The following is a 19,875-nucleotide window of genomic DNA, read 5'->3' as shown; positions in this document are numbered from 1 at the left end:
CTTCTGACTGTCACAGCAAGCTGCATTTTTCCTCTCTCACCCACCCCACCCTCCTTTCCAGGTGCTGTCTCCCCCCCACTCACTCACTTTCAAAACAGGCCCAAGAGCCCCCACTTTTCAAACCGTTTATTAAGTGAAAGCAGCTGGAAGGAGAAACAACTTAGCAGTGCTGGAGGAGTTAAAACAGGGTGGGGGGGACTCCAGAAAGGAAACAGGGATCACTCTTCCTCCCACCCACCCCCAGGGAACACCCTCACCACAGCCCCCCCCCCAGCAGGGGAAGTCTCCTTCTGGTCCACCCAGGGAGGAAAAGTTTACATGGGGCGTAGAAAAGGCACCGCAGAGAATAAACCCGAGCACCCGGCAGCGAGCTGAGGCCTCGGGGGGAGGGACAGGGGGAGATCGGCTGGACACTTCATCCGCTCAGCACCATCCGGACCAGCTCTGTGGAGAGAAGGCCAGGCGTGAGACCGGGCGGCTGCCCCACAGCGGGAGAGGCCCCTCGGCAGCTGGGGGAGAAAGGGTCCTCAGGGCTAAACCGACCAGGGCATGGGGCTTCCGGGCAGGTTCTGCTGGGGTTTGCAAAGTTTACTAAGGAGCCTGCAGCAGCTGTGCTCTAGTTCCCCTATTTAACAGCCCCCCCCATAGAGAGAGCCCAAGGAGCCCCAGCTCCCAGCCCTCCAGGCCCCTGCTCCCAGCCTAGGGGCCATGCACCAGCCTGTTACTCTAAAGCTGCTAATAACTAGGCCTGCCCACAGCATGGGCTCCGCTCTCCCACTCCTGGTTGGGAAGTTGGGAGCCCCCCCCAGCTGCACTCAGGCAAGAGCTGCTGCCCCGGGCCCCACCCTTCACCCCACAGTTCCTGGCCCCAGGACACTTTCTTCCCTCTGCAGCACTTGAACCCGCGACAGCGGAAAGGAGAGGGGGGAGGAAGGGGGCAGCAGAGTTTCTACAGCTACTACCAGGCACCGGGGGGCCTACAAGCCATGTGGCTTCCTGCCCCACGCGAGGAGAGAGCTTGGCTTTATCTACAGCAGACAAGGGCCAGCGGGGGCCGGGCCATTTGAGGGGGAGGATCCGACAGAGAGAAGGGGCCAGGCAGGTAGCCACTACACCGCTCCCTAAAGAAAGACTGTTGGTTAGCCTACGGCCCACGGCACCAGGCATCAGCCGGCACTTGCCCGCTCAGGCCAACGCAAGCCTCTTGCTGCTGGAAGGGAAGACCCCAGTGTCCTGCCCCAGCTGGGGCATTTCTAGGTGGTGGGACGCCAGCCTGGGACTCCCCATCCACATCGGGTGCCCAGCGGCCCCATCCAGCAGTACAGGCGGGAGTGGCTGCCCTGCTGGGATCGAGGCCCACGCAGCTCCCCCTGGCCAGGACACAAGCTCCCCCGGCTGCAGCTGAACCCCCCTGACCTCCCCCGCACCCAACCCAGGCAGGCAACACAGTCTTGCTTTAAAATCGGTGCACAGCTCCGGCCGGAGCTTTCCCTGCCCCGATCCCCGCTAGAGAGAGTCAGCTACATGCAGACATGCCGGGGGGGGGAGCGCAAACCAGGCTTCCTTTAGAAACAAAACCAAAAGAGGGGGGAGGAAGTAAGTGAAGGGGTTCGGGAAGAGGCGTACCCCACTCGGCTTCACCCTGACAAGATGTGCCTCACAAACGCTGTTGGAAGGAACAGACATCGTCAAGCAAACGCACCGCGTGACCAAGCGTGAGGGGATCCCCGGGGACACGCCAGCGCCCAGCTGCCTCCAGCTCCCAACCCGCCGGGCCCAGCATCCACATCACCCCCAGGGGAACTGTCGGGGGCTGGTGTTTCCGAGCACAGCCCGCAACGATCCAACTCTTCGTTCCCTGGGTGGGAGACGCCCCCAGGGGCTGCAGTGTCCTCAGTGGGGGAAACGAGCCAGAGGCGCCAGGCTAGTCCCAAAATGAACCCTGGCCATGGGACAGACAAGTCGCCCTCCCCACCCAGCAGAGGAGGGACTCTCCTCCCCACCTCCCCCCAGCAAGGCAGGAGAGCTGAAGCCACCAGGTGCTACAGGGGTCAAGCAACCTCTGGAGATAAACCCGGGGCTGCTGGACACTGATACCCCCACGAGCCCTCACCTTCATAGTTAATGCAGCCATTGCTGTCTTCATGCCCGGCCACCAGGATCTCCACCTCTTCCTCCGTCATCTTCTCCCCTGCATGGGACAGATAGGATTTTACTACAGGCCCCCCCCAGCCCCATTTGCACCTCCCCCAGCAAATCTGGTCCCTGATCAGACACACGGGCCTTCCTCCTAGTTGCTGCTCTGCATCTGTCCAGCGATTACTGGAGCAGGGGGCTGGCAGCCAGGACTCCTGGGTTCTGTTCCCAGACTTTGGCACCATGCAACCTGGATGCAAGTCACTTCCCTGCTTTGCACGGAGGGGAAACAGAGCCCCTTCGCCAGCCACCTCAAGAGACCCGAGGTGGGGGGGCAGGGCTGTTCTGTCTCAGGCATGGGGCTCAAGCCCCCTAAGGCAATGGTGCCAATTGGCTACCCACCAGGACACTCCAGACACACTGTGGACCCTGACCCAGCCATCCCCATGAGAGACCCGGCCAGAAGTCTTCGGCTACCCTCCTCCCCTGGCAGAGGGGGCTGCTGTGGCCAGGCCGGCAGGTGGGGTCAGAGCCTCACCCAGGGTCACGAGGACATGGCGGATCTCTGCCCCCATGACGGTGCCGTTCCCCTCCTTGTCGAAGACCCGCAGCCCCTCCACGTAGTCCTCGAAGCAGCCCTGGTCCTTGTTCTTGGCGATGGTCTGCATCATGGGCAGGAACTGCTCAAAGCTCAGCGTCTTGATGTTCATCTCTGGCAAGAGAAGGGGCGCGGCTGAGACCAGCTCTTTGGGTGGGTGCCCGCCAGGCTGGGCACAACACCCAGGGGACGGGCTCGCTGGCTGCGGCAGCATCGAACCCCTCCTGTGCCAGGACCCAGCGAGGGACAGGACGGGGCCTCCCAAGCCCCAGGCCCCCAGAGCTGGGACAGGCGCAGGGGGCATGTCTCCCTGCAGCTCCCCCCAGCCCCCAAGTTGTAAGCCAGTCTGAGTCCCATTGTGCCATGGTCTCACTCCAGCCAACGGGGGTGGGGTGGGGGGGGAAGACAGCCCCATTCTCACCCGCCACTAGCTCCGAGATGCGGGTGAGGCCCACAGCCCATTTGCCCCCTGCCCACCACTCACCATCGCTCTTGGGGTTCCCCAGCACCTTCATGACCTCAGCGTTGGTGGGGTTCTGGCCTAGGGCCCTTATCACGTCCCCGCACTGGCTGTATAGGATCTTGCCATCCCCGATTCGGTCAAAGAGCTGGAAAGCCTCCTTGAACTCTAGAGGAGGAGGGGGAAGAGCAGGGAGGGTGTCAGCGTGGCCCCAGGTGCCAATCCCACCTGTGGGGGGGGCCAGTGCCCCTCGGTTCAAACACGTGCCGACAAACCCGCCTTGGCCAGCCCTGATCTGCCTGGTACCCAGCCAGCTCCAGCCCCACGAGCACGCGGCAGGGGCAGCAGACTCAGCCCCAGCCCCCCTGCCAGGCAGCCATAGGGAAACAGGAGCTTCAGCTCAATAAGAGACAAGAGCCCTCGATAATTCGCCCATCAGGGTTCCCGAGAGCTTCAGCCTGGACTCCCAGCCCCAGAGGTCTCGTATCCCGCCTTCCGCAGCAACCCGCACTAGACAGGACGCCTGGCCTCAGGGATAAGGCACCGGACCGGAGCCCTGGCTCCAGTTCCCGGCTCTGCCCCAGACTCCCAGGGACAAGTCACTTTGTCTTGCTGCACCAGCCCCACCTCAGGGGCAAAACCTACTGAGGGGCCACATGCGTCTCTAGCTATATCTGCTCCTGGCCCAAGAGTTTATGGGCCTCCCCTCCTCCCCTTTCCTTCCAAGTTCCCCTCCTAGAAATTCAGCCGGCTGGTGGAGAAAACCAGAGCAGCGGGCCCAGGGTAACATTTCCTTTCCTCGTAGGATCCGGTTTCCTGGACACAGACTCGGAGAGAAACCAGGTCGCCCGTGGGGAGCTGCCCATTCGCTGTACCCAGGGGGACAGATCTGCTTGCCTTTGACGCTGCATCCACCCTGGCGAGCAGGTTAGCGCCTCTCGGTCCCAGGGCCACCTTCACCCTGGCCCCGTAATTAACTCTAAGGTCAGCCTTTGAGTTCACCCGCTCACTGCGAGGGCCAGCCCTGGTGGGTTTCGTATCAGGGACTCGACCACAGGACACCTCCATGGAGACAGGCCCTGCCCAGCCCCTCCACAGGCGTTACAGCCTCAGGGGAGCGAACCGAGATTTCCAGAGGGGGAAAGCGAAGCACAGAGTGGGGACCAGAGAGCCCCAGCCCGCAGCCAGCTGCAGAGATGGGAATGGAACAGAGGCATAATGCCCATTTCCCTCCCGGAGCTCGGGAGAGAACCCAGGAGTCCTGGCTCCCAGCCCGCCCCCCCCCTCACCCCCAGCTGCTCTAACCCACTAGCCCAGTGGCGCTCAACCAAGGGTGCCCGTACCCTGGGGGTACCCAGAGATCTTCCAGGGAGTACATCAGCTCATCTAGTTATTTGCCTAGTTTTACAAGAGGCAATAGAAAACGCCCTAGCGAAGCCAGGACCAACTACGATTTCATACAGACAATGTTTTGTTGATGCAGCTCCGTACCCCACACACTGAGAGGTCAGTACAGTGTTTATATTCCAGCTGATGGATCTGTAATCCTATGGTCATAATGAGAAAGTCGGCCACTGTTCGGAAACCGTGTGGCTGTGACAGATGTGTGTCAGATTTTGCAAGGGAGGTGAAACTTGGGGTACAAGAGACAAATCAGACGCCTGAAAGGGGGACAGAGCCGCTACACTAAACCCCACTCCCCTCCCAGAGCTAGGGAAAGAACCCAGGAGTCCGGGCTCACTCCCTCTGTCCTTAGCACACTTCCTGCTTTAGCTAAAGCAAACACCAGCAAAGGGACCCAGGGAGGGTCTGGCCGGTGGGTTCGCAGAGACCCACAGCCCCCCACCCCCGGGCTGGCCGAGCCCTGCCGCGAACGGCTGCCCCCCCCCCCTTCCCGCCGGGGCGGGGCGCAGCCTGCGCTCGGCCGGGGTTTTGTGCCCATATAAGGAAGTCAGCGCAAGGCACCGCGCAGGGATTGCGCTGCGCCTCCAACATTCCACCCGCGACCCGTGGGGCGCCCCCCCCAGCTCCGGGTGTGCCCCCCTCCCCCAGACACGGGGGGGGAGGGGGGGTGGCGGCTCAGCTGGGAGTTTGCCACAACCTGGAGCAGAGAGCGGAGCCCTGCAGCCATTTCCCCCTGCGCAATCCCAACCCGCCCGCAGCCTGCCGCACCCCACCCCCCTGCAACCCACAAGCGGGGGGGGGGGGCCACACAGCGCCCCTAAAGCCAGCGCTACCCCCCCAACCCAATCCGGCCCGGCTAGGGGAATGCGGCGGGGAGGCTCGCAGGCTGGGCGGGTCCCGCCTGCCGGGCTTGGCCAGGAACCTGCTCATGGGTGAGCCATGCGCGCACTGGCGGGGGGGGGGGGGTCAGGGAGCGGTGAGTCACCCCCAGACCCAGAGTTGGGGGGCCCTACCCGGGGGAGGGAGCTCGGGACCCCACAGCAGCAACAGCCGAAGGCAGCCCGCAGAGATTCCCCCCCACCCCCGCAGCGAGGGGCCCGGTGTTAAGGGGGGGGGCAGTCACACAGGCCCTGCCCCACTTACCGGCCGGCGGCTAGAAAGGCTACAGGAGGAGGGTGAAGGCTAGTGACAGAGGAGGAGGAGGAAGGTCTACAAGGGAGGGAGAGAGAGCGGTGAGTCCTTCCGCGGCGGCGGGACGCGCAAGAGATTCGCAAACCCCCCCGGAAGTGAAAATAGCGCGCAAGGGCAGAGGTCGCGCAAGGAAGCGGGTCGGGGCGGGCGGGGCACTTACCGGCCGTCTGATCCTCGGTGAAATCGCACTGCAAGGCAAGCACAGGGGGACCGCCGTCAGCGGGGCTGCCCGGGCCCCCCTTTCCCCAGGGCGCGAGCCCCGCACCCCACAAGCGCTGCGCCCCCAGCCCCGGCCAGGGGCTCCTTCCCGGGGGGGGGGGGGCTGGGAGTCAGATCCCGGGGATGTCCCTGGCTTCGGGAGGCTGGAACCTAACCGTGCCCCTCCCCCGGCCGCTGCACCCCCCCGCCAGCCCTCTGCACCCTGCCCCCGGAGCGCACGCCCCCGGCCGCTGTACCCCCCTCCCCCTCGGAGCGCACCCCCACGCCAGCCCTGCTCGCCCCCCCCGCCCGCTTCACCCCCCCCCCGCCAGCCCTGCTCGCCCCCCCCGCCCGCTGCACCCCCCCCCCCGCCAGCCCTGCTCGCCCCCCCCGCCCGCTGCACCCCCCCCCCCGCCAGCCCTGCTCGCCCCCCCCGCCCGCTGCACCCCCCCCCCCGCCAGCCCTGCTCGCCCCCCCCGCCCGCTGCACCCCCCCCCCCGCCAGCCCTGCTCGCCCCCCCCGCCCGCCAGCCCTGCTCGCCCCACCCGCCCGCTGCGCTCGCCCCACCCGCCAGCCCTGCTCGCCCCACCATGGCTGCTGCTGCGCCGGCTCCGCTCCCCGCAATGGCCCCTGCGCGGACTCGCCTCCGCCGGCCCCTTTCTACTGGCTCTGACGTCACGCCCCAGGCATCCGCGCGCCGGGAGCGGCCCGAGGGCGGGCCGCGCGTCACTTCTTATGCTAATTAGTTGCTGCATTATTCATGACCGGGCCCAGCGGTGGGGCGGGGCTGGGCTGAGTCGCCCCCGCTTTGCCTGTAGACACCGAGGGGGGGCCTTGCCGAGGGGGCTGGGGGCGCAGGGGAGCAGGGAGGGTCCCAGCGGGGGGAGGGGGTTGGGGGCGCAGGGGAGCAGGGAGGGTCCCAGCGGGGGGAGGGGGTTGGGGGCGCAGGGGAGCAGGGAGGGTCCCAGCGGGGGGAGGGGGTTGGGGGCGCAGGGGAGCAGGGAGGGTCCCAGCGGGGGGAGGGGGTTGGGGGCACCACGGGGAGCAGGGAGGGTCCCAGCGAGGGGAGGGGGTTGGGGGCGCAGGGGAGCAGGGAGGGTCCCAGTGGGGGGAGGGGGTTGGGGGCGCACGGGGAGCAGGGAGGGTCCCAGCGGGGGGAGGGGGTTGGGGGCGCAGGGGAGCAGGGAGGGTCCCAGCGAGGGGAGGGGGTTGGGGGCGCAGGGGAGCAGGGAGGGTCCCAGCGGGGGGAGGGGGTTGGGGGCGCAGGGGAGCAGGGAGGGTCCCAGCGGGGGGCGCAGGGGAGCAGGGAGGGTCCCAGCGAGGGGAGGGGGTTGGGGGCGCAGGGAGGGTCCCAGCGGGGGGAGGGGGTTGGGGGCGCAGGGGAGCAGGGAGGGTCCCAGCGGGGGGCGCAGGGGAGCAGGGAGGGTCCCAGCGAGGGGAGGGGGTTGGGGGCGCAGGGGAGCAGGGAGGGTCCCAGCGAGGGGAGGGGGTTGGGGGCGCAGGGAGGGTCCCAGCGAGGGGAGGGGGGTTGGGGGCGCAGGGGGAGCAGGGAGGGTCCCAGCGGGGGCGCAGGGGAGCAGGAGGGTCCCAGCGAGGGGAGGGGGTTGGGGGCGCAGGGAGGGTCCCAGCGGGGGAGGGGGTTGGGGGCGCAGGGGAGCAGGGAGGGTCCCAGCGGGGGGCGCAGGGGAGCAGGGAGGGTCCCAGCGAGGGGAGGGGGTTGGGGGCGCACGGGGAGCAGGGAGGGTCCCAGCGAGGGGAGGGGGTTGGGGGCGCAGGAGGGTCCCAGCGAGGGGAGGGGGTTGGGGGCGCAGGGAGGGTCTCAGCGGGGGGAGGGGGTTGGAGGCACAGGGGAGCAGGGAGGGTCCCAGCGGGGGGAGGGGGTTGGGGCGCAGGGGAGCAGGGAGGGTCCCAGCGAGGGGAGGGGGTTGGGGGCGCACGGGGAGCAGGGAGGGTCCAGCGGGGGGAGGGGGTTGGGGGGCACAGGGGAGCAGGGAGGGTCCCAGCGAGGGGAGGGGGTTGGGGGCGCAGGGGAGCAGGGAGGGTCCCAGCGGGGGGAGGGGGTTGGGGGCCCACGGGAGCAGGGAGGGTCCCCAGCGGGGGCAGGGGTTGGGGGCGCAGGGAGGGTCCCAGCGGGGGGAGGGGGTTGGGGGCGCAGGGGCGCAGGGAGAGTCCCAGCGGGGGGAGGGGGTTGGGGGCGCAGGGGCGCAGGGAGGGTCCCAGCGGGGGGAGGGGGTTGGGGGCGCAGGGGAGCAGGGAGGGTCCCAGCGAGGGGAGGGGTTGGGGGCGCACGGGGAGCAGGGAGGGTCCCAGCGGGGGGAGGGGGTTGGGGGCACAGGGGAGCAGGGAGGGTCCCAGCGAGGGGAGGGGGTTGGGGCGCAGGGGAGCAGGGAGGGTCCCAGCGGGGGAAGGGATTGGGGCGCACGGGGAGCAGGGAGGGTCCCAGCGGGGGGAGGGGGTTGGGGGCGCAGGGGAGCAGGGAGGGTCCCAGTGGGGGGAGGGGGTTGGGGGCGCCACGGGGAGCAGGGAGGGTCCCAGCGAGGGGAGGGGGTTGGGGGCACAGGGAGGGTCCCAGCGGGGGGAGGGGGTTGGGGCGCAGGGGAGCAGGGAGGGTCCCAGCGGGGGAGGGGGTTGGGGGCGCAGGGGGAGCAGGGAGGGTCCCAGCGGGGGGAGGGGGTTGGGGCACCACGGGGAGCAGGGAGGGTCCAGCGAGGGGAGGGGGTTGGGGGCGCAGGGCAGCAGGGAGGGTCCCAGCGGGGGGGAGGGGGTTGGGGGGCACCACGGGGAGCAGGGAGGGTCCCAGCGAGGAGAGGGGGTTGGGGGCGCAGGGGAGCAGGGAGGGTCCCAGCGAGGGGAGGGGGTTGGGGCGCAGGGGAGCAGGGAGGGTCCCAGCGGGGGGCGCAGGGGCGCAGGGAGGGTCCCAGCGGGGGGAGGGGGTTGGGGGCGCAGGGGGCGCAGGGAGGGTCCCAGCGGGGGGCGCAGGGGAGCAGGGAGGGTCCCAGCGAGGGGAGGGGGTTGGGGCGCAGGGAGGGTCCCAGCGGGGGAGGGGGTTGGGGGCGCAGGGGAGCAGGAGGGTCCCAGCGGGGGGCGCAGGGGAGCAGGGAGGGTCCCAGCGAGGGGAGGGGGTTGGGGGCGCACGGGGAGCAGGGAGGGTCCCAGCGAGGGGAGGGGGTTGGGGGCGCAGGGAGGGTCCCAGCGGGGGGAGGGGGGGTTGGAGGCACAGGGGAGCAGGGAGGGTCCCAGCGGGGGGAGGGGGTTGGGGGCGCAGGGGAGCAGGGAGGGTCCCAGCGAGGGGAGGGGGTTGGGGGCGCACGGGGAGCAGGGAGGGTCCCAGCGGGGGAGGGGGTTGGGGGCACAGGGGAGCAGGGAGGGTCCCAGCGAGGGGAGGGGGTTGGGGGCGCAGGGGAGCAGGGAGGGTCCCAGCGGGGGGAGGGGGTTGGGGCCCACGGGAGCAGGGAGGGTCCCAGCGGGGGGAGGGGTTGGGGCGCAGGGACGGGTCCCAGCGGGGGAGGGGGTTGGGGGCGCAGGGGCGCAGGGAGAGTCCCAGCGGGGGGAGGGGGTTGGGGGCGCAGGGGCGCAGGGAGGGTCCCAGCGGGGGGAGGGGGTTGGGGGCGCAGGGGAGCAGGGAGGGTCCCAGCGAGGGGAGGGGGTTGGGGGGCGCACGGGGAGCAGGGAGGGTCCCAGCGGGGGGAGGGGGTTGGGGCACAGGGGAGCAGGGAGGGTCCCAGCGAGGGGAGGGGGTTGGGGGCGCAGGGGAGCAGGGAGGGGTCCCAGCGGGGGGAAGGGATTGGGGGCGCACGGGGAGCAGGGAGGGTCCCAGCGGGGGGAGGGGGTTGGGGGCGCAGGGGAGCAGGGAGGGTCCCAGTGGGGGGAGGGGGTTGGGGGCGCCACGGGGAGCAGGGAGGGTCCCAGCGAGGGGAGGGGGTTGGGGGCACAGGGAGGGTCCCAGCGGGGGGAGGGGTTGGGGGGCGCAGGGGAGCAGGGAGGGTCCCAGCGGGGGAGGGGGTTGGGGGCGCAGGGGAGCAGGAGGGTCCAGCGGGGGGAGGGGGTTGGGGGCACCACGGGGAGCAGGGAGGGTCCCAGCGAGGGGAGGGGGTTGGGGGGCGCAGGGCAGCAGGGAGGGTCCCAGCGGGGGGAGGGGGTTGGGGGCACCACGGGGAGCAGGGAGGGTCCCAGCGAGGGGAGGGGGTTGGGGGCGCAGGGGAGCAGGGAGGGTCCCAGCGAGGGGAGGGGGTTGGGGGCGCAGGGGAGCAGGGAGGGTCCCAGCGGGGGGCGCAGGGGCGCAGGGAGGGTCCCAGCGGGGGGGAGGGGGGTTGGGGGCGCAGGGGGCGCAGGAGGGTCCCAGCGGGGGGGCGCAGGGGAGCAGGGAGGGTCCCAGCGAGGGGAGGGGGGTTGGGGGCGCAGGGGAGCAGGGAGGGTCCCAGCGGGGGGAGGGGGGTTGGGGGTGCACGGGGAGCAGGGAGGGTCCCAGCGAGGGGAGGGGGTTAGGGGAGCAGGGAGGGGTCCCAGCGGGGGGAGGGGTTGGGGGCGCACGGGGAGCAGGGAGGGTCCCAGCGGGGGGGAGCAGGGAGGGTCCCAGCGGGGGGCTTGGGGGCGCACAGGGAGCAAGGAGAGTTTCATTCGACAGACTAGGAACCCCTCTGCAGGGGCTGGGAACAGGGGCAGCGCCTGCCTGGCCCTTTTAATGGGGTTCATTCTCCCAGCTGGCGATTGTGAACCCCGCAGGCTCTCGCTGAGTGACACCCCACCTGGGCTGACGACAGTTTCTGGGACTCGCTCCCCTGAGCCGGCGACCTGAGGCCCCAGCAAAAGAAGAAATAAATAAGACGAGAGCCGCGTGTGAAGTCTGAGTGCGGGGAAACAGCCCGAGACGGGTAGGAATTCTCACCCCCAGCAGGGGGCGCTATGGGGCGCGGGGCAGATCCCCGCTGCTCCAGGCCCAACCTTTCACCCCCTAACAAACAGGACATGGCGGCTGCATTCCCTGCAATCCTCCGGGGCCCCTGCCATGCCCTGGCTCTGGGCACCGGAGACCAGCTTGTCTCCACAGGGCATTCCGCCAGCACCCGGTGCGACCGGACCGTGCCATGGCTCCGCCGGCAAACGCCTCCCGGGGGGGCTCGTCTCCTGCTATAAATTGTCGCGCTTTGCAATTCAGGCCTTAGCTGGGGCGGGTGGCTCCTCCCTCCGCCCTGCCCTGCAGCGGAGCCTTTCGGGGGGACCTGGCGCTGATTTCCCAACTCTTGCTTTCTGCGTGGGAATGAAATCACTGGGCCGGGCGCAAGGACACCCTGAGGGCCCTGCGGGGCCAGCCCCTGGGTCTTTTCCAGCCTGTGCTCCTGCGCTTGGCCCTTCCACCTCGCCCCCGCATTGACCGTGTATGCAGAACTCTGCAACCCAAGTACAGCCCCCCGCCCCAGGGCTCAGGGTCTCAAGAAAGAGTCAGGGATGCTGAGATGGCCCCTGTGGCCAAGACCCAAGGGGCCAGAAGCTTCTGCAAACAAATGGCTTTTATTGTCCAAATGCAGGACGGGCACAAGGAGGATTGGGTCCCTTCCCGCCCAGGATCGGGACCCTGGCTCAGCTCGGTGGGCACCCCCAGGCTGGGCTGCTGCTCTCGGGGGGAGCCTGCACCCCCCCTCCTCGCTCGATCTTCAGCCGCTGGCGTCCTGAGGTCTTGGGCGCTCCCTTGGGCAGTGGTAGAAGTCCCTTGCAGCAGCCATTGGGGGGCAGGGGGGCGGGTTAAAGAGAGAGACAAAGGGGGCAGGGAACATGCCCCCACCCTGCAGAGTAATGTCTGAGGTGGCATCAGTTGCTTAGCCCCATCCTGCCCGGTCTGGGGAGAGAAGAGGAGACAGTTAGTCGCCGGCGTGGCCTTTGGAGTCAGGGTTCAGGGTGGGGGAGCGGGGATCCCATGGGGGGGGCGGGGGGCAGGAAGGATCCAGGCCCAGAGCTCAGGTTTGTTCTGAATCTCCGTCCCCTGGAGCAGAGGCTGGAGGGAATCGTGCTCCCAGCACGGCTGGGCCAGCAGATTTGACTCAGGGCACGGGCTGGGCCCGCAGGATGTCAGGATGCCCTATCCTGAGTAATTAAAGCAAAGCCATGCTGCCCCACTTTGCATGGGGCCCTTCCACTCCAGTGCCCTGGACAGAGCTCCCAGGGCCCCCCAAGAGGCGTTGGTCTGGGCTAGGCTGTCCCCCTGGGGGCAGGCTCGGTTCCCCATGAGGGATATGGCACTGCAGGGAGGAGCTAGAGGAGAAGTTGAATGACTCGTGCCCGTCTGATGGCATTGGACCTCAGCTGGCAGCAGAGTAAGTCCCTGTGCCTCAGTTTCCCCATCTGCAGAACAGGGCTAAGGCTCCTGCACTCGGAAGTCTGCTGCTGGGAGGTGCTGGGGGTGGTAGCAGCAGCCCCAAAAACACAAGCCTCTTCCAGGGCAGTGGGATTTGACACACACGTTAGAGCTGATCCGCCGGGCACAGAGATGGTTCACCCGGGTCCCGGCCAAGGGGCAAAGGCCACTGAGGCCCCTGGGACTCTCATGGCAAAGAGGGGAGAAAGGAGCAGCCACCCCCCAAAACAGAGTCAGAAAAGTAAAAGCCCCTCCTCCCCATGGGGGGCACCTACCCCACGGCACCCGCTCAGCCAGACAGGATGTGCTTGACGAAGGCTGTGGGGGGAGGAGAGTGGCATTAGGCAGAGGAACTGGGCCCCCTGAGGCCCCCTTGGGAGCCTCACCCCCTCCTTTCCTGGCCCCCGCAGCTGAAGGGTCCCCGACTCCGGGCTCTCACCTTCGTAGTTGATGCAGCCGTTGGCGTCCTCGTGCCCAGACAGGAGGGCGTCCACCTCCTCCTCCGTCAGCTTCTCACCTGCGGCCAGAGGGGGCAGCATGTTAGTGCTGGGGAGATGTTCCCCCACATCCGGTGCCCACCCATCAGCCCGGGGGGCTCTGTCCCTGCCAGGTACCAGACCGACAGCCCTGGGGGTGGGAGTCCCCCCTGCTCCTGCCCACTCTGGGGGGCCCTGCTCACCCACCTGGTGCCAGACTGAGAGCCCTGGGAGGGCCCCGTTCCCCCCCGTCACCCAGTGCCCAGGGGGCCCTGTCCCTGCCCGGTATCACACCGACAGCCCTGGGGGGGGGCCCTGTCCTGGGTGGGGTGCCCCTGACCTGGCGCTGTACCCGTGTGACCCTGCCCCTGACTTGCTGAGCCTCGCCAGCCTAGGGGGCACCTGTCTTGGGGGCTGCCCTGTGGCTGGGGCCCCTCTGCCCCGGCAGGCAGCGCTCACCCAGTGTGGAGAGCACATGGCGCAGCTCGGCCCCCATGACGGTGCCGTTCCCCTCCTTGTCGAAGACCCGCAGCCCCTCCACGTAGTCCTCGTAGGTGCCCTGGTCCTTGTTCTTGGAGATGGTCTGCAGCATGGGCAGGAACTGCTCGAACTCCACCCGCCTGGAGTTCAGCTCTGCCGTGGGAGGGAGAAACTGAGGCCAGGCTGAGCCCCCGAGGACCCTGCCATGCAGCCACCCTACCATGTGGCTGGAGGAAGGCAGTCTGGCCCCCCATGGCACCGCATGGGGCCCCTGATGCCCCCCCACATCACATAGCCCAACCAAACCCAAAGGAGGACCCCCATTGCTAACCCCAGTAGTCAGGGGTCTCTGAAAGCTTAGGGGTCCAGACCCACTCCCACCACACACACAATCCGCAGCTCGGGTGGGGCTGGTGAGAGCCCCCCAGAGCACAGTGGGGGTCTGGAAGTAACACCCCTCCGAGATGCGTGGGGCAATTCCGTTCTCCCTCTGCAGCAACGGTTTCAGGCTCTCTGCAGACTCAGACAGATGCCGTTACACTGGATTCCAGGCTTTTCCCCCGCAGCCACCCTTGCTTCCCTTTTCACAGTGCAAGCTGGGGCTGCAACGCCACGTGACTCCAGAAGCTGGGGCTTTGGGCATAGGCTGATAGCGCCCGAACCGCATCCCATCCTCCACCCCAGCCCCACAGCTGCTGAGGCCGCTCGCTCACCATCGGGCTTGGGGTGGCCCAGCACCTTCATGACCTCGGCGTTGGTGGGGTTCTGGCCCAGGGCCCGCAGCACATCCCCACACTGGCTCAGCATAATCTTGCCGTCCCCAACTCGATCGAAGAGCTGGAAAGCCTCCTTGTAATCTGGGGGTGGGGGGGCAGAGCAGGTCAGAGGGGCTGGAACCGGACATCCTCTGCCCGTCTAACCTGCCTGCTTCAGGCCAGGATTGGGTCCAGACTGGAGGGAGGAGGCCAGGAGTTCAAATCCCAGCTCCTCCGCCTCCCTCAGGAATTGTATTTTACCTACAAGACTGGGACGAGTTTCAAGAGGCGCCCGGCTGGTTCAGAGACCAGGAGCTGCCAGCCAGATGCTTGCCTCTTAACCCGACACCTCCACGCTGAGAGAGCTCCCTGGGCAGAGCCCAGCACAGAGGTTGGGGGCCCAGCCATGCACCCCACACCCAGGTCCTGCCCCATGGCAGGCTGGGTAATGGAAAATGCCACATGACTAGGGTTTCCGCTCCCCGGGGATGGGTTAGCAACTGACAAGAGCTTGTTGGGGACAAAGGCTCAAGGCAGAACCGCGTAAGTGGGGGAAGGGGCTGGATTTAGCAGGGCCAGAGGTGGGTGAAGGCTGGTTGAAGAGCGATCCCCCCCGCAGCTACACAGACATGAGGCCGGTTGACTTACCCTCCAGCTGGTCCTTGCTAAACTCAATCTGCAAAGAGGAAGGGACAGAAACAGGGACATTAACAAAAGATTTGGGGGGAGCTGCATGAGACCAGGGGGTGCCATGGGGGGAACGCTCCTGGTATTACCCACCAGCTCTCTGCTGCAGGGGCCAAGCTTGATCCCCCCAGGGCCCCTCCAGCCCGACCCCCACTAAACGTCTTGCCGGGGGATGTGGGGACCCTTGGTCCTCACCTGGCTGACATCAGGCTCTGCCAGCAGGGGGTGCTGCCAGGAGGAGGGCAGGGGCCCTGGCTGTAGGGGGGCGGGGGGGCAGGTGCCCAGTTTCGCCCGCCCCAGGCTCTGCCAGCAGGAGGCACTGTGGGGAGCCGGTGCCCAGTTTCGCCCGCCCCAGGCTCTGCCAGAAGGGGGCACTGTGGGGAGCCGGGTGGGTCCCTGGCTGGGGGGGGGGGTGCCCAGTTTCGCCGGCCCCAGCCTCTGTCAGCAGGGGGGCCACGCATGCGGCTGAGTTCATATAAGGGCCTGATCTGCCCCCTCCCTGGTCACACTCTTTATAGGGGGCCCTACCTCACTGCCTTAGGAATTTTCCTGCATTCTGTGTCCCCCACACAGAGGCGCGGCCGGTTGAGCCCCCCCCCCCCCCCCCCCAGCCACAACTTGACCCCTTAGCTCGGCATGGCAAAGCGGTGCCCAGTCCTGGGGCTGAAATAAATCTGCCTGGAAAAGGGGGTGCTAATCCCCCTGGCCGCAGCCACCTGTCCCCGGCCTGGGAATGCAGGCCCACGCCAGGCTCTCGCCCCCCCCCCCCCCCCGTTCTAGACTGTCATTAAAATAACAGGGCCAGCTCACTGCCTAAATTTATCCTGCCCCAATGACCTGAGCGCGCCCCCCCTCCCAGCTGTGACTGTCTAACAGCCCCCCGGGCCCCCAGTCTCGCTCCTTCCTGCGTGGAGGCTCTGGCCATGGTTGGACACAGCCAGTAACAAGCTAAAGCTAGAACCCAGGAGTCCTGGCTCCCAGCCCCCTCTGCTCCAACCCACCAGACCCCCCCCCGCCCCCGGTCCGGGCACCATGGCTAGAAGACAGGAGCTGGTCTCTGGCTGCTTAGCTGAGCCCCAGTTAGATGAAGTGAGTCCCCCAGCTACAGCCACTCCACTGACCCCCCCCCCACCTCAGCCCCGCTGCTGAGCACCCAGCGGAGGGACAGCACTGTGGGGGCGGGAGTAGTTAGACCCGGGGGTGGGATGGCAGCTAGGACTCCTGGGTTCTGTTCCCAGCTCCAGGAGAGAACTGGAGTCATGGGGGCGGGGGGGGGGCATCTGGACTCCTGAGTTCTCTTCCCAGCTCTGCCATTAACTCACATTGGGCAAGTCACAGCCCTTGCCCTTGCCTCAGTTTCCCCATCTGTAAATGGGCTAATACTGGCCCTTCCCCACTGGTGGGGGGGTAGCCGCTGTGTCCCTGATGGAGCCTGGGGGATCCCCCTGCCCCCCATTAAGCCTCTGGAGGGCAGCTCACTTCCCTTTCGGGGGGGGGGCCACACTAGGTGTAGGGGGGGCACCATCCCACTCACGGCAAATGCAGGCGCTGGAGGGGTGGTCAGTATTTGGGCCACGAGGAAGCAGGTGTGTGTGGGGGTGATCTGGGGGGGGCATTTTCTTATCTGGCCTGCCTGTGGCAAACTGGGTGCAGTAGAGCAGGCCAGGCCGGGGGCTCTGGGGCAGCGTGTCTGCCCGTGGCTCTGTGCCATCCGGCCACGCAGCTCCCCGTCCCACTCACGCGGCAGGTTTACACCTCCTGGCGTTGCTACCTCATGGGGCGAGGGACACCCCCCCCAGGCCCAGTCCTGGCCCCATGCACCCCCCTGCTCTCTCTGCCTCCCCCTTTTGCAGCCCCCACATACCACCACTTTAGAGAGGTCAATCGGTGGCTCCTTGGGCGTCTCTGGGGCTGGTGCCGGGGCTGGTGCCGGGGCTGGGGTCGCCACCGGCTCGGGGGCTTTGGGCTTAGCTGCAGCAGCCGCTGGCTTGGCTATGGCCGGTTTGGCGGCCGGTTTGGCCGGCGGGGCCACCGGCTTCTTCACGGGCAGCTCCTTCTTGGGGGGCATGGCGGCTGGGCCCAGCGGCGCGTGCCCGGGCGAGCGGGGCTGGCAGACGAGGCTGCAGGGCCCTGGTGAAGTCCCAGCGTGGGGCTGGCCCTGCCTGGCCCGGCTTAAATAGCCCGGAGTGACGTCAGGCTGTAGCAATGCTAGATAAGGGCAGTTGGGGGGGGAGGACAAGGGGGGGGGGGCTAAAAATGGGAGCATCATTCATTGTCAGAAGTGACAGCTTCCCCCCCCCCCGCCCCTGCTCCAGGGCTTTTCTTAGAGGCAAGCTCGAGGGGCCAGCAATGCCAGGCATGCACCAGGGAGCCAGGCCAGGCCCACAGCACGGTGCCCCCTGCCAGAGGAACCCCCCCCCCAAAGCACAGGGGGCCTGGAGCTGTGTGAATGCAGGGGTTGATGAAGGTGAGGGCTGAGAGAGATGGGCCCCACGGGCACCAGGCAGGGCCCTTTCCTCTGCTCAGATGGCACCGGGATCTCAGCCGCAGCGCTGGGCCTGGGACCCAGGAGTCCTGACTCCCAGCCCCCCAACTAGGCCCCAGGACTAATGGACCCCAGGTGCCCTGATGTCGTCTCCTCCAGCACCCACCCCCTCCTGGCGTGGGAATAGAACCCAGGTGTCCGAGCTCCCCCCCTCAGCACTAGGCCACACTGCTTCCCTAACCCCCCCCAAAGTGTGTGTGTGTGGGGGCAGTGGCCGGGGGGCTGCTCTGCTGGCCACAGGCAGAGGGCACAGTACGCAGCTGGGTGATGCAGGCTACGGTGCTGGGGTGGCTGTGACCCCAATGTAGAGCTGGGGGGGGGGGGCTGTGCGGCAGGGAGAGGGGGCACTCTCACCTCTGACCCCTCCCCCCCAGGCCTAGGCAGCGGTGCCAGCATTCAGATAACCCCCGGCGTGCTGGCTCCTTGTGGCCAGTAATGTTTGCGGGGGGGGGACGGGAGGTGCCCCCCCCGGTTTAAATTCAGCCGACGATTTGTTGCAGCTCCTATGCTGCTGTGAAGTGTTGCCAGCGTCAGTGAGCCAGCGCTGGGCGCCGCAATCTCTGCCTAAGCAGCTGCTGTGGCCCACCCCAGAGGTGGCTGCATCCCAGCGCTGGGCGCCGCAATCTCTGCCTAAGCAGCTGCTGTGGCCCACCCCAGAGGTGGCTGCATCCCAGCGCTGGGCGCCGCAATCTCTGCCTAAGCAGCTGCTGTGGCCCACCCCAGAGGTGGCTGCATCCCAGCGCTGGGCGCCGCAATCTCTGCCTAAGCAGCTGCTGTGGCCCACCCCAGAGGTGGCTGCATTGCAGTGAGATCCCTCAGCCCCCCGAGGAGCTGCGTGGGTTAATTAGCACCTGGAAATTACCCTGAGTGTAAATGAAAGTGCCAGGGCCAGGCTGGGGCTGCCCGGCCCTGGCCCTGGGCCGAGCCCTGCCAGCTAAGCAGGGGTTGATGGAAAAGTCCAGCTGGCTGGTCCTCCGTCACGGCTTGATTAAGGGTTGGGTTGAGGCCCGCGGTCATCGCCGAGCTATGTCCCCCACCCCCCCGCAGTCCCATGAAGCGGGTTTCTCCGTATATTATTATTAACGAGCTGGCCTGGCTGGGTGCCCAGCAGCGCTGAGCAGGGGTCGGGGCTCATGGCGCAGCTCCATGAATCAGGCCAAGCCGGGGGGTGGGGGGGCAGAAGGGATGGGCCAAGCCCAGCAGCTCTGGAGGGCGCAGAGAAGAGGGGTGTTTAGGACTTGGTGGGGAGATGGGGGGGGGAATGCAATGCCCCCTTCACAGCCTCCCCTAGGGAGTGAGTCTGGCTCCACTGGCCTGGAGCATAAATCCTTGCTGGGGGCTGGGTGCCACCCAAACCAGCTCCCCCGCCACTTCCACACCCTCAGTGGGGCTGTGCCCACCCTGTGCCTCAGTTTCCCCTGTGAAACAGGGCAGCTTCCTCCCCCCTGGGGCTGAGGGTTGGGACCCATGGGCCAGTCACAGGTGGAACCCACAGGGGTGAGGCCATGCAGACACAACTTGACACTGGTGGGCTAGCCCCCAACCCGCCATGGATCGGGGCCCACACAGGAGCGGCTCTGGGCACGGTGAGACCTCCTTCCCCTGCTCCAGCCTGTCTTAGAGGGGTGGGGCCCAAGACAAGCCCCCCAGGGTCCATCCCGCGGTGGAGTGGGCATGGACTGGGGGCAGCATCCCCTGCTGGGCTCTGGGCCCCGCCTGCCGTTCTCACCCGTGTCTCCCCTTCCTCCCGCTGCGGTGGGCCCAGCACCTTGGCAATGGTTTGTGCTGGGGGCTCCCCTTCAACCCCCCAGCACGGGGAGGGGGCTGAGTTAGCAAAGAGCTGGAGGGAGGGGATCCCTGGCACGGAAACAGGGGCAGAGAGGGAATCGCTGCCCCACCGCCTCAGCCCTGAGCCCCAGCTCCTCCCAGGGGGCAGCTGAAAGGCACCGGAGGAGCCGCGCTTGGCAGGAGCAGGGGGGCAGGGGAGGGGATTAGGGGCTGTAATCCCTGGGCATGCGCCAGCCGGCTGCGGCTCGGCAGGGGGTCGGGCTCAGCGCCCGTGGGCACGTACGGGGTGCAGAGAGCCCAAGGATTGTTCGGGGACAGCCGCAGGCCGCCTACGGCCTGTTAACCCGGCTTAGGCTGCTAAGCCGGCCCCACTTCACCGCAGCCCTCCTGCGGCTCAGCCCACCCCACGGGCGCGCTGGGGGCAGCTGCTGGGCAGAGGGGCTGTTACTCTAGGGCAGGGCCTGGCCCGGGCACAGCTGGCCAGGCCCCACTGAGCCTGTCTCCGCCAGGGGCCAAAACCAGGCCGCCGCGGGGGGATGAGCCGGCCCCCTGCATTCCAGCCAGGCCCGAGCCCTGAAGCGTGAGCCGCAATCCCTTTCGGCAGTGCTGTTGTCAGGTGAAAGCCAGTTCTGCCCGGCCCTGGTACCGGGGCCAAGGTTGCCTGGGGCGGGGGGAGAAGGGGAGCGAGGCCAGGCCTGGCCCAGATCTACAGATTTAACCTTCAAATCGGCAACACTATTAACATGGGCCCGGCTTATTCCCAGGGGGAAGGGGGAGAGCCGGGGGGGGCCGCCCCCTCCCCCTCCAT

At 67.8% G+C, this 19,875-nt stretch overlaps 2 protein-coding genes across 4 annotated transcripts; both read right to left on the bottom strand.

Moving 5' to 3' along the window:
- Nucleotides 1-111: 111 nt before the first annotated feature.
- LOC140901003 (myosin light polypeptide 6) lies at nt 112-6,693 on the bottom strand. 2 transcript variants are annotated; one of them, XM_073319133.1, is made up of 7 exons: nt 6,577-6,693; nt 5,950-5,977; nt 3,219-3,362; nt 2,675-2,848; nt 2,114-2,191; nt 1,627-1,666; nt 112-444 (listed from the first exon to the last, which is right to left on the bottom strand). In XM_073319133.1, exons 1-6 carry the CDS (start codon nt 6,577-6,579, stop codon nt 1,638-1,640), a joined length of 456 nt encoding a protein of 151 aa, XP_073175234.1. In that variant the 5' UTR covers nt 6,580-6,693; the 3' UTR covers nt 112-444; nt 1,627-1,637. The 2 variants fall into 2 exon arrangements, with proteins under 2 accessions (XP_073175234.1, XP_073175233.1); XM_073319132.1 differs by lacking the exon at nt 1,627-1,666.
- Nucleotides 6,694-11,484: 4,791 nt separating this feature from the next.
- LOC140900622 (myosin light polypeptide 6-like) lies at nt 11,485-16,937 on the bottom strand. 2 transcript variants are annotated; one of them, XM_073318129.1, is made up of 7 exons: nt 16,599-16,937; nt 14,696-14,723; nt 14,006-14,149; nt 13,272-13,445; nt 12,776-12,853; nt 12,612-12,654; nt 11,485-11,820 (listed from the first exon to the last, which is right to left on the bottom strand). In XM_073318129.1, the coding sequence occupies exons 1-6, from the start codon at nt 16,800-16,802 to the stop codon at nt 12,626-12,628; spliced, it is 657 nt and encodes a 218-aa protein (XP_073174230.1). In that variant the 5' UTR covers nt 16,803-16,937; the 3' UTR covers nt 11,485-11,820; nt 12,612-12,625. The 2 variants fall into 2 exon arrangements, with proteins under 2 accessions (XP_073174230.1, XP_073174231.1); XM_073318130.1 differs by lacking the exon at nt 12,612-12,654.
- Nucleotides 16,938-19,875: the final 2,938 nt, after the last annotated feature.

The sequence above is a fragment of the Lepidochelys kempii genome, chromosome 20 (assembly GCF_965140265.1).
Source record: "Lepidochelys kempii isolate rLepKem1 chromosome 20, rLepKem1.hap2, whole genome shotgun sequence".
Lineage (NCBI taxonomy): Eukaryota > Metazoa > Chordata > Testudines > Cheloniidae > Lepidochelys > Lepidochelys kempii.
The sequence above is the reverse complement of the archived record's forward strand: the minus strand, read 5'-3'. Positions and strand labels throughout refer to the sequence as shown.

Bases quoted from the DNA above. Each gene is read 5' to 3' on its own strand.
- LOC140900622 (XM_073318129.1), bottom strand. From the start codon at position 16,802: ATGCCCCCCAAGAAGGAGCTGCCCGTGAAGAAGCCGGTGGCCCCGCCG. The intron at 14,150-14,695 runs GTAAGTCAACCG...CCCCACCCCCAG, and splicing joins TAGCAAGGACCAGCTGGAGG to ATTACAAGGAGGCTTTCCAG. The intron at 12,854-13,271 runs GTGAGCGCTGCC...CTCTGGCCGCAG, and splicing joins CCATGTGCTCTCCACACTGG to GTGAGAAGCTGACGGAGGAG.
- LOC140901003 (XM_073319133.1), bottom strand. The intron at 3,363-5,949 runs GTAAGTGCCCCG...CTCCTCCTCTAG, and splicing joins CACCGAGGATCAGACGGCCG to AGTTCAAGGAGGCTTTCCAG. The intron at 2,192-2,674 runs GTGAGGCTCTGA...TGTCCCATGCAG, and splicing joins CCATGTCCTCGTGACCCTGG to GGGAGAAGATGACGGAGGAA.